The sequence below is a fragment of the Nymphaea colorata genome, chromosome 4, assembly GCF_008831285.2.
Source record: "Nymphaea colorata isolate Beijing-Zhang1983 chromosome 4, ASM883128v2, whole genome shotgun sequence".
NCBI classification, from domain to species: domain Eukaryota; kingdom Viridiplantae; phylum Streptophyta; class Magnoliopsida; order Nymphaeales; family Nymphaeaceae; genus Nymphaea; species Nymphaea colorata.
The window spans coordinates 7,534,348-7,553,929 of NC_045141.1; the positions used below are offsets into that span (position 1 = coordinate 7,534,348).

The 19,582-nt window shown below is 42.2% G+C and overlaps 2 protein-coding genes and 1 pseudogene across 2 annotated transcripts; 2 read left to right on the forward strand and 1 right to left on the reverse strand.

The window, feature by feature from the left end:
• Positions 1-652: 652 nt before the first annotated feature.
• LOC116253148 (uncharacterized) lies at positions 653-1,464 on the reverse strand (annotated as a pseudogene).
• Positions 1,465-1,600: 136 nt separating this feature from the next.
• LOC126410028 (NADH dehydrogenase [ubiquinone] iron-sulfur protein 2-like) lies at positions 1,601-5,905 on the forward strand. The gene is given in 3 exon segments (XM_050077622.1): positions 1,601-2,075; positions 3,098-3,367; positions 5,643-5,905. Coding segments are annotated over 3 exon segments (987 nt in total). The 5' UTR covers positions 1,601-1,621.
• Positions 5,906-18,138: 12,233 nt separating this feature from the next.
• On the forward strand, positions 18,139-18,705 carry LOC116253149 (protein LATE FLOWERING-like). The gene has a single exon (XM_031627926.1). The coding sequence runs from the start codon at positions 18,139-18,141 to the stop codon at positions 18,703-18,705; it is 567 nt and encodes a 188-aa protein (XP_031483786.1).
• Positions 18,706-19,582: the final 877 nt, after the last annotated feature.

Consider the following 19,582-nt stretch of genomic DNA (forward strand, 5'->3'; position numbering starts at 1 on the left):
GAGTCCTGGAGTGCCCATCAAGGGTGCTAGCCAGTCATCCATAGCCTAACATCACGCAGCAGCGGAGGGACAACCCATCAAGCCAACGGGAGGATGGCACTACTGGCAAAGACCGTCTGGCGAAAACGCCGCAGGCACGAAGCGTGGGAGGCCTGTGCCGGGGGAGCCCGGACGGTGTCAGAGCTAGGGGAGACCGGGTCATTTGACGGAAATGGAAGGTTCTTGGCTTGCTTGAAAAAAGAGGACCAATAGATCAATGAATAGTGCGAGTCAACGGTACGACAAACAGCGCAGCCTACACATGAATGACTCACAAAGCGGCATTAGTAGTGCCAAAGCACTCGCCAGAAAGTCGCTTTGCTAAAGGCTTTGCTCGTACCTTCCATTTCATAGTGCCTCGCCTTCCGGCTTTTCGAGTGCTTTCACCACCACCATTATAAGAAGACTGCAGCTGCTTGCTCGTTCGGCTACCAAGCTTTGCGTCAGGCTTTGCGATATTCAAATTGTTTGCCTTTCTTTGCGACGCACTACAGGATTTGCGAATGAATGCTGGGCCACCTCGAACGGCGTGAGCCGCATGCGAGGAGACCCGCACGTACGGTTTTGAGGGGGATCTGGCCGAAAGACCGGCTGGTGCCCAACCGACTAGAGGCACAGAGAAATTAATAGAGTACAAAACGTATCTTCAAGCTTTACCTTATTTGGATCGTTCAGAGGGCGATCGCGGAGTCACAGAATGAAGTCCTCTGTTGATTTCAGAGGTGCTGACCCGCAGCGAGGCAGAGATGACTAAGTGACATATTCCATATGGCGACGACAACAGCATGTCGTAGAAGGAGATAGCTGGTGGTCGACTCAAAAAGACTAACGTATCTACAACTACATCCCCGAGTGGCAGTCAAACGGGGGCGTGAATGCGAGATGCCAGCGGAATGATCGACCGGACAGAGGCTAGGGCTGCTTCCTTCCCACCACGTCCTTCCTTGTGTGTCGGAGATACAAAGCGAGTGCACCGGTCGGGAACTGGGTTGATCTCTTCTATGGCGAAGCATCCGAAGCAAGACTGCACACTCACACGATCTTTGCTGAGAGATAGGGGCATTCGGTGGAACCGGTTAACTACACTTGCTTCTAGATAGATGTGTGGGACAGAGGGCTCGTGGTACCTGCTGCCCTCCCCCTTCCTCCGCTTTTAGAACCGTGTGAACGAAGAGTGGGCAGAAGGGAAGGAGGTCCTCATACGGAGTCGGAGTCGCACACTTGAGCTGTGCAGGAGACAAAAAAGGGGCCGGAAGGTTCATTCAAAGATGAATTCAGCCTTCTTTCAGGTCTTTCTTTTGTCTGAGTGATTGGAAGGAAAGGAGGGCCCCTAGATGTTCGCTTTCCCTCCCTCAAAGGGCGACCTGCTTGAAATACACTCACTAAGGTGACGTTAGGCTGCCTTCCAATATCATGGAAGAGCATGGCCTGGGGGTCACTCCAGTGGGAGAGTCGTGTTATGGGTGACCTTCTTGCATGGTTCAGAGAGCACTTGTGTATGTGATGCAAGTGAACGTGTACGAAAAAGCTGTCGTCAAGTTTCATTATTCATTCCGTCGTTGACCCTATCTATGTTTCTACGATGGCCCAAGAACACGCTCATTCTTTAGCCGTAGAGACACTTTTGAATTGTGAGGTACCCTTACGAGCTCAATATATACGAGTGTCATTCCGTGAAATCACTCGAATTTCAAATCATTCACTTGCTTTAACTACTCATGCTATGGATGTGGGAGCATCAACTCCGTTCTTGTGGGCTTTTGAAGAGCGGGAAAAATTGCTGGAATTCTATGAAAGAGTCCCGGGAGCCAGGATGCATGCCAGTTTCATACGACCAGGTGGAGTGGCACAAGATCTGCCTCTTGGCTTATGTCGAGATATTGATTCCTCCACACAACAAGTTGCTTCTCGTATCGACGAATTAGAAGAGATGTCAACCGGCAACCGTATCTGGAAACAACGATTAGTGGATATTGGTACTGTCACTGCACAGCAAGCAAAGGATTGGGGATTCAGTGGTGTAATGTTAAGAGGTCGTGCGACATGAAGACATTGATAGCAATATGGGGGAAGTTCCCATCAGGCAACAACGGTTCTGCCTGACCCTACTCAAGCATGCACTACTAAGGTCAGTGAAGACTTGGTGTGAAGCCTTGGAGACGACGTACCCGGGGCTAGAGTGAGCTGAAGGGGGACAGCGTCAGTGAGCGAATGTGTGTAAGCCCAGTCAAACATGACTGTTCTAGGCTGTCAAGTTACGCCTTCGGAACTTGACTCCACAAGGCCACCCACCTTCGAATGGTGTTGGTCCGTAGGACCGTGAACAGATTCGCCACTGGCCTCTGGGCACGTCAGAACCGCATGAGTTCACCGGGGTGGAGCACGGTCCGCGAAAATCGGCATAGGTTAGGTGCTCTTGATGGAACATGGTAAGCCCATCTTTCTCCCTCCATATGGAAGTGCCGCAGGCACATAGGGATGTGGGTAGAGGGAGCCTCAAAAAGCGAAGGCCGAGCATCCCTGCACCGAAAGGTGGCTGACTGGGGTTTCTCCTGGATCAAAGCGGATCAGCCCGCCCCATTGGTCGGTCGAATCGGGCGGGCCCCTGCCCCGGAACTCAAAAAGAGGTGGCCGGGTTCTCTGAACCCCTATGGCTATGATAGGCCCGGCCCCCTTCTCCCTATCCCTGATGTGACACGGAGCGGGATCCGCCCAAGAACGACCAGTCTTTTGGTGGTACAGAAGGCACGGACTTCGCGAACGTCCCGCGCCCTCAGATAACCCTTCACCCCCTTTTGCGTGCAGACTCAGCGTCTGACTCTATTGGTCATAGTTTCCTGCTGTTGCGGTCGGTGCTCGTTTGCGTGCGCGTGAACTAACCCAACAAACAAGGAAAGGATGCCTCTCGGGGCATCTGAGAATGATTCGAGCCATATGAAGGAAAACTCTCACGTACAGTTTGTGTCTTTGTGTGTCTTTTTCCTTTTTTTTTTTTTGGGGGGGGGGGGAGGAGCCCGACAAGGTCCCCCCACTGACTTGGCACGGGCCTAAGTGAAAGTGAAGTGGTGGGCCTACCCTTCCCAACCAGGGGTATGCTGGGATTTGCGAAGAGCAGCACCTTACGATGTTCATGACCAATCGGATCCTGACGTACCAGTAGGTACCAGAGGAGATCGCTATGATCGTTAATGTATCCGTATCGAAGAGATGCGACAAAGTGTTCGGATCATTGTGCAATGTCCTAATCAAATGCCTAGTGGCATGATCAAAGCCGATGATCGTAAGCTATGTCCTCCATCACTATGTCGAATGAAACTATCCATGGAATCGTGCCCCGTGTGAAACGTAGATCATCGCCGTTCTTAACCAAGACTCAGGTTAAGCTCCGTCTCGGAACCTTTTGGGGTTAGGAGTAAAGCATCCCGAGGGCATTGGGAACCCCAATTTTGATCTTCGGATCAGTTTCTTTTCCCGTCCCCCCGCCCCGGCATAGCGCTTCGCTTCCGGTTCTTCGGAAGAATCAACTGACTTCTCCCTTCTTTATTGATCCGGGGGAAAAGGAACCGTCTACCAGTTGGGAAGTTAGACATCAATCAAGTCAGTGGCTTGATGTGGATAACTAAGCTGACACGCTGGAGTTGGCTGCTGGCACAACAGGGTGGTGCCTTACCGCACCGCAGGCGGACGCGCGGTAGCGTTCGTGGTGGTGCATCAGGATTCCAATGTACTACGTCCAAGATCAGAACGAGCTTGCCGGCGGACCACTGCCGTCCCATTCTTTAGTGAGCTGGAACGCAGCCATCTGATCCACTAAACTAGCTAGAAGCGTTTGCTTTGGGTCGAAGCACTAAAAGAAAAGGACCGGGAAACGCGGCGGCATAGGAACCACGGGACCCAGGAGAAGGACGATGTACGGGATACGGGATCCTCGTAGTAGGCTGGACCAACATCCAACCGAGAGAGGGTAGCCTTTAGAAGCAAAGGTTGGGAAACCAAGAGAACGCTTCGCGTTTTCTTATCCGCCCTCAGAGTAGCAAAAAAAGAGGGCCATGATCAACCAACTAATCCAACGTCACGAGCTCCGCCGAATTCAAAGAAAAAAACAATTCCATTCAAGCCTCGTATTGCATTGCTTTGCGTCTTTAACTTGAAGTTTGCTCGTTCCGCTTGTGCTTGAGGGGTCACTGGAAAAAGGCTTCACCAGCCGCTAGTTACGAAGCGAACATCAGGTATCGAGAGGGCTATCACAGTCAGGTGCGAAGCAATTGCCCCCAAAAAGTCAAGTACCCCTCTTCCTATAGGGGGGTGGAGGTTCTGCAAGAAATGGCTTGATGAACCGTTCTGTTCGCCACGCACCGGCCCCATTCACTTGCTTCTCGTAGAGGCTGTAAGTACACAGTGCCCTACAACTATCAAAGTCTAGTAGGGTTGAAACACGAGAGTGCCTACCTCCGAGCCGAGAGTGCCCGCCCTTTCTTTCAAGTAGGCCACTTTTTCCGGAACGCAGCCCGACCAGTATGAAAATGTTCGACGCTGTCATTGATTTCGTCCGCTTCCACCGTTCCTCCCAAAAAGCAAGTCTTGACGAGCGCAAATGAGGAAGCGGGAGCAAGAAAACCAAGAATCTATTTCAGAACCTTCTATCTACTTCAGGGGCAAAGAGAGGCGCTTTCGCTACTGAGAAAGCGAACGGTCAGCACGAAGGTTCCAGACTGAGCTGAGCGTTAGCGAAGCGGAACGAAGCGTCGGTTCGGAGCTGACTTTCTTTGATGTGGTGCCTCGGTAGCGAAGCACCCTAATAAGGAAGCGTCGGTAGCAAAGCTGACAACGCGTCGCGTTAGCGAAGCGAACGTCACGAGATTAGATTAGCAAAGCCCAAAAAGCCCTCGCAAAGTGAAGCAAAGCCCTCTTTTAAAGCCAAAGCGAAGCGAGTGTGCTTATGATTTGTGGAAACACTAATGGCATACAATTGTCATTGGGAGCACTAATGGCATTTGTTTTGTTTAATGAGCACTAATTTTTTATGGAAAATGGCATTTGTTTGTACAGTGAGTACTAATGGCATTTGTTTGTCAAGTGAGTACTAATGGCATTTGTTTGTCAAGTGAGTACTAATGGCATTGAATTGCAATGAGTCCTGACCTGTTTGGTATGGTGAGTACTGATGACATACAAATGAGTCTTGACCATAATGAGTCTTGACCGGAAAGTCCTGACTTTTCAAGAAAGTCCTGACCTTTCTATCACCTTTCCATGAGCTAATGCCATTCAAAGTTGCGAGTGCTTTGACCGTTCTGTTCTCATAGCGATAGCGAGGCGCTTCGAGCTAGCGAAGCATTGTAGTAGCGCCTTTGCCCTATGTGCTAATGCTGAGCCAAGGACGCTCCGTGTTATCTTTATATATAAGCAGTCAACTCAGTTCTGAATGGATCAGCTCCTTGGTAATGGCTCAATCTATAGATAGAGAGCCCTATGATGGGAAACTACCACGTGAGGTTTGGAGAGAGATGAGACCGGTTATATATAGAAAAGGGGGCGGATGCAAGCTTTTTCTTTCATTTCCATAGCCGGTCAAATGACTACAGGATCATCGGTCTACTCCACCTCAATTCACCATTTCGAACCTTATACAGAAGGTTTCTCCGTACCAGCTTCTTCTACATATACCGCAGTTGAAGCACCTAAAGGAGAATTTGGGCTCTTTCTGGTCAGTAATGGAAGCAATCGTCCCTACCGTCGTAAAATAAGAGCACCTGGCTCTGCCCATTCACAAGGACTCGATTCTATGTCCAAACATCACATGCCAGCAGATGTGGTAACCATCATTGGTACTAAAGATATTGTGTCTGGAGAGGTAGATAGATAGGACTACTAGTTGCCCGATCAGGACAACGCTTTATTGCGAGCCAAAAGAATTGTCTCACGCAAGAGATCAGGTTCCGTGAACGCGGGGGAATGAAGACAGAGCCGAGCCAAGGATGTGACTCTCAACATCGAGATTGTGTTGGCTGGTGCCGAAGAAGACGAGAATTGACTCGCTTTCCCGCTTGGAAAAAAAAGACGTGAAAGAAAAGTAGTGAAGGGGGTGCGTTCGGTTGGGGTCGCAAAGGAACTCTTCGTTCTCCATCCGTGACCTTCCATTTATCGCTGAAATCACGGTCGATCATTTTGGGAACGTTTGGCAGGAAGAACCGAACCAAGAAAGTTTGCGTTGTTGTTCATGATCGTCTGTAACACGCCGGGGGTTTCGCAGTCTCTCGCCTTGACTTCGCGAATGGTAGTAGGGCGAATGTCGTGCCCGCGCGCTCTATGCTCTTCCTCTGTCATTCGTTGTCAGACACACTGATCGAGAAAAGATAGCAATCATAGTAATGATATCATGGTTGGCACGAGTCTTCCTCACTATTTATGCCTTGGGATGAAAGACAATTCTGAATCAGCTTTGTCCACGAAGAAGGAAACTCTCAGTAATGCAACTATGATTCTCACGGGGAGTTGGATCCAGGCTCAGGATGAACGCTGGTGGCATGCTTAACACATGCAAGTCGGACGGGAAGTGGTGTTTCCAGTGGCGGACGGGTGAGTAACGCGTCAGAACCTGCCCTTGGGAGGGGGACAACAGCTGGAAACGGCTGCTAATACCCCATAGGCTGAGGAGCAAAAGGATGAATCCGCCCGAGGAGGGGCTCGCGTTTGATTAGCTATTTGGTGAGGCAATAGCTGACCAAGGCAATGATCAGTAGCTGGTCCGATTGTTCCGCAGAGCGATGAAAAGCGGGCGTAGAGTGGAAAAAGAGGAGGTACTTTGAATTTCTCATATTCTCATATCTATGCCCAACCGACCGATCGAGATAAGCATGATAAAGGGCATTCAATCGATCCGACTCCAAAACGGAAGGATTTTGAGTTGAGTCAGATAGGCTTGCTGCCACACATCGTTCAAAGTTTGATTTTAGAGAAAGGTCAATCTAATCAATGGCATTGATAGTGAAGCTGACTTCTCTTCACAGGGTCAGGGCTTCGAGAAGAACTCAAAAACTAATGGAATGGTCAACCTTGTGATTGGGTTAGTGCTCCACGTTTCTGGGGTGCGAGTCAGTTGATGGGGGTTGGATGCAACGATCGGCTCTTCTTCAAAGAAAAAACTGCTCTATTGATCGAGGGCAGATGCGGACGGTGTCAGGTCAAGCCTTTATCTCATAGTCTGAGTATAGCGGATTTCTCTGAGCCCTTGACATCAGAAAGAAGAAGATGATCACAATCGAGAAAAGATGGATAGTGGACAAGAAAGAGGACCTTTTTTTCAACTCCAGATTGGGATCAGACGGACTCTTCAATCCTAGAAGCATTCGATGAAAGCGGCCCGGGCGTGGGTGGCCCCGCCCTTGGGGGTGCGGAAATGCCAAACGGGCCATCCGCGGAGCTGCATCCCCACTCACCTAGTCCTGCTCCTCTTCTCGAGAACGAGGAGGAGGGTCAGGGTAGTAGCGCCCTTCCTGGGGGGAGGGCACATCAAATCCCGGCAGAGGCCGGGGAACCAGAAGCCCTAGCCCCGGTCTCCATGGATGCATCCTCATCAGAAGATGCGAGCTCTAGCTCTTCCTCTGATGAGGTTTCTGTATCCGAGGATGAGCCAGAGGGCGAGGTTTCCTCGGAAGTGGAAGAATCGACTCCGTTGGGGCAACTGGGGGGAACGAGAGAAGGATCTCTTGGATCGGGCTCAATCCCTAATGGGAAGACAGAGACTGAGATTCCTCGCAACCTGCCCACGGTGAGCGAGCGTACCAATCTTGTCTCGACTTTGAAGAGGGGGAATTCGGATGATTGAAAACAGAAGCGAACTACGGGATCGCCTCATCGATCTCCTGATGAATGATAGGGATCCCCAGGTCCTCGCTGATAGGCAGGAAAACCTGACCCAACGACGTTGAGGAGCTTTTCTTTTTTTTGCTTTCGATGTCATTGAAAGACAGATTGATGAATCTGGGAACCTCTTCGTCCTCAATTTCAAGAACTATGTTCTCAATCTCTAAGAAGTGATGGCTCTGATCCGGCGAGCGAGCAATTCTTGGATCCACACGAGTACACATCAATATTCTTTCTGAATTTATCCAACATTCCACGTTCCCGAAACGGATCCTATCAAATATTTCACATTGTCAGTGATAATTTCTCTCTTAGGTATTTGGGGATCCTCCTAAATAGACGAAATATTTTTATTATGTTAATGCCAATTGGAATCAATGTTACTAGCAGTCAATTCGAACTTTTTGGTATTTTCCATTTCTTTGGATGATATGACAGGCCAGTCATTTGCTTCATTGGTTCCAACGGTGGCAGCAGCGGAATCTGCTATTGGGTCAACCATTCTTGTTATTACTTTCTGAATCCGAGGGACTATTGCTGTAGAATCTATTAATTGCATGAAGGGCTAGTTAGGTACTCTAAGAAGGATTCAAAATTGGTTTTTTTCTCGACTAAGACAAAGTTGGATCGGAAACATTGGGCAGGGGCGGTCGCCTTGACCCGTTACAGTGACAGATCAGCCCGACCAACGGTCGCTTTGATCCGTTACAGATCAGCTCGACCAAAGCTCAGGTACCCCTTTCTATGTTGATGGGGGCAATGCAGTTAAGCCTTTCGCTATGTTCATTAGTGGAATAGAATAGTGGTTGATTGTGTTGTGGGTCGGTAGTCTTGATTCATATAGGAAGATCTTCACTCGGTTCACTCTGTTCTCTTCTGTCTTTTAGTCAACTAAGAGAAAAAGAAGAAAGAAAATGAAATACGAACAACCGCGCTGGTCGTAATAGATCGACTTGAATGCTAGTTCTTGCTCCAGCATGAAAGTTCCATTTCGGAAGGACGACGTACCATGATACTTTCTGTTTCGTCGAGCCCTGCTTTGGTCTCTGGTTTGATGGTTGTACGTGTAAAAATCCGGTACATCCCGTTTCGTTTCCCATCCTAGTGTTTCGCAACACTTCCGGTTTACTTCTGTTGTTAGGTCTTGACTTCTCCGCTATGATCTCCCCAGTAGTTCATATAGGAGCTATTGCCGCTTCATTCCTATTCATGGTTATGATGTTTAATATTCAAATAGCGGAGATTCACAAAGAAGTCTTGCGCTATTTACCAGTGAGTGGTCTTATTGGACTGATCCTGTGGTGGGAAATGTTGATTTATGGAGAACAACCTCAACTTTCTCTCATGAAGGATTTCATTATTATTTTCTGATTGTTGATGACCTTTCTAGATTTAAGTGGTTGTTTCCTCTTTCTAGAAAATCTGATACCATTGTTTGCAATCAAAATTTCAAGTTTCTTGTTGAGGGCACTAACTCATTTCATCAGTCTTTTCTCCTTAAATATGGATGGTGTTATCTCCTTATGAAAGACTTTTTAGTAGAAGCCATTATATAACTATTTATGAGTATTTTGGTGCATTTTCTACTTTCTTATGCTTCCTTACAGGAAGTCCAAACTTCACCTTAAATCATAGTCCTGCATTTTCTTGGATATGGATCTTTTCACAAAGGATACCTATTTTTTTATCCTCGATATAAATAAGTTTTCATCCCTCAACATGTAATTTTCAATTAAGAAATTTTTCTTTCTAGAGATGCACTACTCCTCTTGTTGAGTATGATGTCCATCAATAGTTACTTAGAGCCCAGATGAGCCACAATAATAAACTAGAGTTGCAACCTATTATTTTGCCAAGTCTATCTCCATCACAAAGATTATTTTCAATGGGGGTGTAGGAAATCAAATTGAGAATCAAAAGGGAGAACAAATTGAGGAAAAAACTAGAAATCAACCAATTGTTACCATCCTCAACATTCATCCTATGATCACCAGATCTCAAGATGAGAACAGATGACCCAAAGTGCACATCATTGAAAAAGAGAAAGATGAGAGTGAACCAAGTGATTTTGAAGAAGTTTAATAGGATAACAGAACCTCACCATACAACAAGAGATGTATGCTCTTCAAAATTAACAAACAAGTGAACTGGTTCCTCCGAATATAATATTGTTGGGTGCAAATGGATATATAAAATAAAAAGAAATTATGCATGATTCATATCTAATTTAAACATTTTTAGTCACTAAAGTTTAAAAGGGGTATATTAATTTGAGACATATATCCTATTGTCAAACCTACTACTACAAGAGCTATTCTTTCACTTCTCATGAAAAATGGTGTCATATATCAGCTAGATGTTAATAATGTTTTTTTTCATGCTTCTCTCAAGTGAGAAGTCCTCAAGAGTCAATCGCATAGTTTTGAAGATCCAGCCAAACTTTACAATGTATGTCATCTCAAGAAGTGCATCTATAGACTAAATCATGCTCCAAGAACCTAGCTTGAAATACATAGATGATCTTTGAGTTAGAATGGCCTCAAAGAATCTTGTACTAACATGTCTCTCTTTTTTTTTTAAGAACTCTCAATTTCATAAGACGTTCATATTAGTTTATGTTTGACAATATACAATATATAGTAACTGGAGATAGTAATCAGGATATTCAAGGCAACATCTTTAGATTTGGTCAAAAGTTTCCTATGAAGGATCTTGAAAAAACAAAAGGAAAACAAGTCTATTTTGACCCAAAGGAAATACATTCAAGAAATTGTCATCAAAGCTCATCTTGAAAATGTTAATTTATGTGCAATATTTGCAGCTCCAAATGTTTCTTTGTTTATGTTGAAAGGAAATAAGCCAGTGAATATTGTAATTTTGGCCAACCTTGATATATCTTTTGTTATCAACATTTAGCCATGTGACTATGCTTAGCAACGTGTTGTCTCATGGAAATCCACCAAACAATCGGCAGTTGCCTAATCCAGCATGGAAGTCCAATAAAATACCATTATGAATGCTCTAACTAAACTAATATGGTTTTACAATTTGTTATAAGAGTTGAAGGTTGTCATAGAAGGGAAGGCAATTCTTTGGTGTGATAACCTAGGGTCAACCTACTTAGCAACAAACCATGGTCTTTCATGCTAGCACCAAACATTGTAGAGAATGACTTTCATTTTGGGCATGAAAAAGTTTCCAAAAATCTCATAGACATCAAACATATCAACTCAAGTGAATGACCTGCAAATATATATTTTTATAAAAACGCTTCTTTGACCATGATTTCATTTCCTAAAAAACTTGTTGCAGCTTGTAGATATTAAAGTTGGATTGATACACATACTTAAAAAGCAATCCAAATATTCTGTCCAATATGAAATAAAGGAAAAAAAGGTGACAACCTAAACAGTTGAGGTAATCATATTCAAGATTATCAAAATCAAATGGCAGAGCCGAGAGAAATTTAGAAAGTGAAGGTGCATAGGTATGGTAAAGGAATTTAACCAATTGGATCCTCAAATGAAGGTAATCAAGATCACCATTGTCCAAATGGAATCGAAGTAACTATTTAAAGAATGTCTTTTTGATTGAGATAATCCTAGACAATAGGGGCACATTGCAACTTCTTAGCATTTAAAGGAACCACCTCTCTAAAAGAATGATGCTGAAGAAAAGCTAAGAAAGGAAAATACAAAGACCATACAGTCGAACCATGTTAATTTTGTTGTTATGTTCATTCTCTGATTACTTTTTACTTAAGTTAATAGAAGAACAAGAGAAAACAAAATGAGACGTAGCAAAATTAATCATAAGAAAATTGAGATTTTCTTCCACCTACTTGAAATAAAGGGAATTTGTTCACAATCACAATCTTGCGGTGACACCAGAACCTCAAATCGAAAAAGTTGACATGCTTAATGATAAATGCAATCTTACAATATCTAAACCACAAGCGACAACTAGGAAGTCATGCATAGAAGCCTCATAATTTAAAAAAAAAATGCAAATGTAGGAACCCAACCTTTGCAACGTACTCGATATATCATAGCACTAGAACTGTATTATGTGTTTGCCTATGACTAGAAATGTCATTTTGTTATCACCCCAAAGTTTTCCAAAAAGGGGTGTATTTCATTTTCACTCCAATCTCAATTATTTCATCTAGATTTAATTCTTGGGCCCATCAAATCCTAGACCCAAAACAAATTCGAGACTATTCGATCCAGAATGAATCTCCAGACCCATGTCTGAGTCCAAACCCAAGGTTCAAACTCAAACGCGAGATTCAAATACGAAATCCAACTCTCGGGTCTGAATTAGATCCAGAACCCAAGTCTATATCCAAATCGAGCATTTCAAACTCAAAATCTAAAATCGAAATCAAAACGACAAAATTTGATGCTATGAGCACTGCACGTGCATGAATGGACCTTCCCTTTGTTTCATGTCTCGCTCTCGAGCCAAGAGGTGTTTTGAGCCTAAATCACTCACTAGAACGTGTCTATCTGGATCTAAAACGAGCCCAAAATCATTCAAAACAGAGTCGCTTTTGTTTGCAACAAAACCATTTTTACCCATTTTAAATATATATTTAAAAACGATTTTACGTTCCTTTCATTATTTTTATTCTTTGAACGACCACGGGAGGCTAGAGAGGTGAAATTTGCCCCTTATTGGTCCATACAAGACAATAAGGGAAGCATTTTGCCCACCTTTATGAGAACTCGGTGCGACAGGACCATGCCGGCGTGCTGGCGCACGAAATCGCATGCCAGTGCGAGCCACCGCGCACAATCGAACGTGCACTGGCCTCCCTATTTTGATGAAAAGTCACCTCTTGGGGGTGATTTTGGCCTGACTGGGTTGGTATTAGCCCTGCCCACACTCCAAAATGGTGTTTGCAGGGCTAGTGATCAATCCCACTTAGTCAAAGCCTATATTAAAAAATTAAATAAATTATTCAAAAATACTTGAAATTCGCATGAAAATGTTGTGAAATTAAAAAGAACCAAATTTTGAATTTTGGCTCCAAAACTCTTTATAAATATATGCACAATCCTCTCCCTTGGGCATGAGCTAACCCTTGAGAAATTTTTAGTGCTTTCTTGCTTGAAGTTTTAAAGTTTTTCCTTAGTTTTTCTCTCTTATTCTCTTCTTCCTTTTCTCTAAACTTGGAAGCAAGCTTCTGCAAGTTCAAACTCTTTAAGGAAGCAATAGGAGACCTCTTAAAGAGATATTTTCATCATTTTGAAGCTTCATCCGAGGTGATCCTTTGATCATTCAAAGAATGTGACTCATTTTCAATATCATCTATATTCAAGATATGTAATCCTCCATTTTTTATTTTCATTTCCTCTTGCCACCTTCCCATGCCCATACAAGAAAGCTCTAAAGATTTTCTATCCAGAGCCAAAAGCTACTCTTGAATGCACCAGGAGTATGAGCAAGGCAAAATAAATCTCATTTCTTCATTTAGTTTCAAAAATATGCTTGTTATATTGCTTTACTCAGCGTTTATACTTGAGATAATTCTTATGCGTGACATATTAAGTTCCTTTAATTAATGAGCAAATGCATGGCGAGAATGAGTGTTTGGGGTTTAGAATTTCCTCATTTTATGTTGATTTTTGAGGTTAGGACTTGTCCAACCCAAGAAAGCCATTCACGAATTTGTACATGTGAAAGTACATCTTCATGTCATTCTCACGCTTAGTTTCTTTCTTAATCACCCGATTAGGGAACCCAATGAGTGTTTTCTTATGTTGCTCTCTATTTTATGTATGTTTGATTTTCTTCTATACCCAATGGTGGAAAAATCGATTTTCTTGTAATAATTATGGTTTTTATGTTCACATACAAAAATATTTAGAATCATATTTTTCAAAATATTTTTGAAAGCAAAAACCCCTTTTAATGAGGTCATAGAGACTCAGCCTAGGCCCTTGCATAAGTCCAAGTTCCTTTCCGGCCTACATAAAAATTGAAGTGAGATATTTTAAAGTTATTTCTTGATTTCAATTCTCATGATGACATATACGTATATACATGTTACATACGTATACGCATACATGACCATTTCTTGTCATTCTCTCTTTATGATTTCATATGTTCTTTTACAAACTCTTATATATGTATATATGAATATATATATGTGCATGTCATTTTAAAATCTCTCTCTCTCTTTCTTTCTAAAATCTTCTTCTCTCTCTCTATTTGATTTAAACCTCCTTTTCACAAGCTTTCATATATATATATATATATATATATATATATATATATATATATATATATATATATATATATATATATATATATATATGTATCTCTTTCTTTTAAATCCTTTGTTTAGTGATTTTCAAAATCTCTCTCTTTCTCTCTCTCACTATTCCGTTCATAGTAAACTCTTTAATCTTTTCCATTCTCTCAAATATTGTTCTTTCATGATTTAAGGTTTTAATTTCTTATTTGCCGACTTCATCAAGACCAAAACTCAAGTAATGACCTAATATTGGGATTCATGTTTGATGGTCTACAACCCTGTTTCATTTTCAAAAACTTTTCTTTCTTCATATAAATATTTATAACAATTATAAAATGAGAAACTTAGATGTATGTGTTAGTAGGAATGCTCTTAGATGAATGTCATGGTAGAATGAATTATTTCCTTCTAATCATATATGACCAATGCATTCATACATCTACATTCACTTAACATACTTATGATCACAAGCACCTCTCCAAAAGAACTTAAGTAAGATGAGATAAAGTTCTAAATAGGTAGTAACAAAATTAGAGTAAAACATCAAACCTACTTAAAATCTTGAGAGAACACCAAAGTGATTTTTAAAAGTGATCTTCAAAGGTTTCCAAATGACATTTATAAAGATTTTCTCATTCAAGATTTCCAAACAAAAATGCTATACACTCTCTTCAAAACTTTCTTAAACATTATACGGTATTTAATCAAGAATAAACATAGCTCTTAGATAGATTACTCTCGGTAAAGGCACCGGGAATGGTCAATCTTCATACTGGTGGACGAGTCCCTTTCTCTCTCATTTCAAAATAAAACCTTATTTTTCTGAAGCACTCCATAAACCAATAAAAATTTTTGGGGATGTGAACACGTTTGAATGTGCAAAAGCTATAGCAAATTTGGGAATCGATAGTTGCACTAATGGGAAAGCAAACAAGGAACATAAATCACTTTGTCCCATTTGCATGACCATGTACCTTGAAACACTATCATATATGCACATGTATAGTTGTAGCATGCATGCGTAGCCCCTGGGCATGGGCCACATATTGGCTACCCGAGCTTGGGCTGTGCTGGTCTGGTGACTCAACATGGGTTGTCAGCAATGGTCGACTGGACTACATTTTACCAACATTGCTGAGCTCAAGCCAGCCCAACACTATGCATGCTGCACATGCTATGACCTGTTTCTAGTAGTTGGTAGTCGCACTAGGAAGTTTAATATATGTTTTCTTGGGCATGTTGTTGCATGAGAAGCTAAGGACCAAATGGTCATCGATAAACATAATCTAATGTTTGAACATTGTAGGCTACTATACTTTATAGCATCTTACTTGTATCCTTGTCTAATTAGTTTCTTTCTAGCTAGTGCTTAACATCTCCATCTCAGCATTCCTTTCTGAGATAATTCCATTTTGGACTAATGAAACTTGTAAAAGTTGGATGCATTTTCTTATATATGATCATGCACATGCATTCGCTTACTTATCATAGTACAATGATGTTAAACAAACAAGTTCCTGTGCAATAAACTTAGCACCAAATGTAGATCGAATGAATCTTACGACCATTGGTCCTTGCTATTTTTAGTGGCTTCAGTTTTGGGAATATTGGAGCAATGTGTGCATTTCTATCATAGCATATTCTTATAAGGGAAGCCACTAAAAATAGTAACAACCAGTGGTCTTAACTTTCGTTCGATCTACATTTGGTATTAATTTTATTGCACAAGAACTTGTTTGTTTAATGGTATTGTACTATGATAAGTAATTGAATGATGCATGATCATATCTTAGAAATTGCATGCAATTTACCAGTCACGTCATCTGGAAAGGAATTATATTAGAAAGAAATGCTGAGATATTAGATATTGAGCACTAGGTAGAAAGAAACTAATTAGACAAGGGTATACTGTTATGAAGTATGGTAGGCCTACAATTTAGTCAAATTTTAGATTATGTTTTTCATTTAATGGACTATAGATGAATATGGTAAGATCAAGAACACATAGTTGTGGATTACTTTGATTTTGCCTTCAAGTGTGCATGGCAACCAGTTCCATTTCTATATAAAATGTGTGATACTAGGGCTGCACACGAGTCGAGCCAACTCGGGCTCCAATACTCGAACTCCCTAGAAAAACAAACCTCAATCTCGATGAGTCACTTGAAATGTTAATCGAGTCGAGTTTGAGTTGTAAGAACTCATCTTGTTTAAAGGCTCAGCTATGTAAAACTGGTTCATCACAGTTGAATTAGTTAAACAAGTTAATGAGTTGACGAGTTAAACAAGTTGAAAGAAACAAAACAGGTTTACATAAGCAAGTTAATTGAGTTAAGTGAGTTGAGCTCGTGCCCGACACTGTTTAGTCAAGTGAAGCTGGAGTTTGTTCTATGGAGCTCAACTCGAGTTTGAGCCAAGCTCAAGCTATGGCTTTTTTATTCAAGTCGAGTTTGAGCGGGCCTAGCTCGAGTTTGACTCGGCTTATGTGCAGCTCTACAATACGACTTAGTGAATTTTCATGTGATAATATAATAACCATAGTTTATAAATGGCCCACTTCACCCCCTATACACATTTTTTGTGTTCCTTCATAGGCATATACATGTCAATATTCTGTACCGATATTGGTAACATTTTTTTTTCATTCCTTGAAGGCAAAATAGTACTTTTAATACCAAATTTAATGGAGAGAAAGTGGCATTATGCCCAAAATGTTGATGGGGCATTTGGATGACACTCTCATCTAACATAGCTTTGCGAAAACATGGCTTTATGAAAATCAAGTTTTTTAATGAGTTTTGAAAACTTGGTACATTTGTTTGGTATCCAAAACCTTTTTCTTCTTTATTAACAAGTGAGGTTCTTTAGTTTTGTCAATACTGAATTTTCCTCAAACCCAAGTTTGATGGCGGGAAAACTTCAAAAACCTGGTTTTGTTTTTTGGCGTCCACAAACACCCCTCCCCCAAAAAAGAAAAAGTAAAAAAAAAAAACCCACCCCGAAGAAAAGGCTAACCAATTCTAGAAAATGTCAAATCATTGTTTAATGGATCATTGTGGATTGTGTCCACCTTTATATGCACATTGTAGCTCAAATGTTGGTGTAGGGAACCCATTGAATGCCAGAACCCAGGCTTAAAAGGCCCTATCGGAGGAAGGCTATAGGCAAATGAAATCATGAGGCCCGGCCACCAAACAGTCGAACACTATCTAGTGATGAAAAATGTAAAGCGGTCTCTTCTTGACGTGGTAACCTGAAAATCCCATTTTAGAAGGAGAAATTCATTTTCAAATGTAACACAACGGCCACAAAATTGCTTTCCTTCTTCAATATTGTGTTGGGAAAGGGGCAACTTAACCCATATCTTGGACAACCAAGACAAGCTTTTTTCCTCGTTAAAGAATAATAACCACCTTTTTTTAATAATAAAGTTTTGTTATCTGACTTGAATGACTTGCCTTTTATCTAGAGGTGACCAAGATTTCACATTTTACACTAAAGCGGCAATATTAGGGTTGTTGGTGTCATCTCCACAGCCAGGGGGGGATTTGAGGCGTGGCCTAGGGTTTCGGCACATGCCAGCAACAGTGACGTTGCACGGATTGGCTTGGCAACAAAAGACAACGTGCAAAATTTTAATAGTTTTACTCTTTTTGGATACCGAAGAAATCTTTCCCTTTTCACAAACAAATCAAACGCTTTCAATACATTACATCTTAAGCATGGCAGTCACTTGTTTATAAGGACAATGCAGATCGACCACGCCCGTCATCAAGAAGACGTCTCTCTCTCTATTCTACCTAGCTTCGCTTTCCATTTCTCAGGTGCCATCTTTTGACCTGTTCTTCCTTTGAAAGACCTGTACCCCCTTCACCTACCAACTCGATCTTGTCTCCACTTCCAGTCCAGGTCCAGGAAAACCGCTACCCATTTCAGGTTTTAGTCTTTTCCAGGCCTTCTCTTCCAAGTTCATGGCCGAGGAAAAGAACGACACTGCCGTCCCCAAGGAAGAAGTGGGCAGTTCAGATTCAGAACCTAAGAAGTCTAAGTTTTTCTCCTGCCAATACTGCGATAAGAAATTCTTAGGTCGCCATGCCTTGGCTGGCCACCAGAATGCTCATTGGAGAGAGAAATCCGAAGCAAAGAACCTTAAAAGGAAACGTGATGACCCAATGCCGTCCACCTATCCATCCTTTTTCTTTCAGAACTTACCACTTGCCAGTTCTCTACACATCGATTCTTTGTCTAGAAACTTTGGTCTCTACCAATCCGGTTATCCTTCTTTTCCATTGTCTAACAGGTTTGCACCCAGTGCTGCCCACTGCGGACTTAACGTTCCTCCTCTCGGGAGGGCTTCTGTCTTTGGAGGAAACGCTACCGTAAACTTCCATGAATGGCAGAGGTACAGAGAGAGGATGGAGCAAGCTAGGGAGTTCTTATCAGCGCCTTCATCAAACGAGGCGAACGTCTCGTGTGTGGAAACTGATAATGGTTGTTCTGCAAACGAGAAAAACCTGGACCTCTCTCTGCATCTGTAGATGTTGAACGTAGCCGACTGCAGCAAAGATAACTGACAATCGCAAAAAAATAACAGCAATGATCGTCTCCCATGCCGTCCCGGGCGCAGTTGTTTCTTTTTTCAGTGCGCGGTTCTCTTGGGGCCACGCCATCTTCTTCTTCTGGGTCTTTATCTTGTATGGGTGTGTTGATGTGGGCACCGGGGGATGATGAAAAGATTGGCAATTCTTGTATTGCAGTTGCGGATAAAGCCGTCGTTTTGTATTCCTTCTTAATTGATTTGTCAACTTTTTCTTCAGTGAATCTGAATAAAAACTTTTCCTATAAGTCTGGCAGAATAACTAGATAAATTACAAATTCATTGCATCCCTATTGCATCTACTTTACTATCTGATCAGTTTATTTATGTTGTTTGTATCTGTAATCGTTTTTTTTTTTTTCTCGTTAGATCAGCGCTTTCGAGCGCTTCTTTCTCGGTGCGAGTTGCGGCCCTTCTCCTTCGTTGCTTTCGGAAACAAAATATTCAAAAAGATTGTAGTAAACAAATGAGAGGGAAATCTCAAATTAGTACTTTACTCTTTTGGTCATTACGCACCCCTATGCATGCACAGGAGTGTTTATATAACCAGCTTTCAATAACTTAAAGTTTTACCCAAAAACCGTGGTGGGTGTTCAGGTCAAACACACTTTTCATACGTTGGACTCCTCACAAGCCACAATTTTAGTATTTTTACAAAAATCTACCTTTTTTCATGTGAGGGGCACTTTTGTCATTTCAATCATGAACACATAATTAACCTACTTTGACTTTATGTGGTTGATTAAGCAACATATAATGTCTGTCGATCTGGGTGTGGTTTTTCTCTGCAATAAATTAATAAAAAAAAGATTGGGATA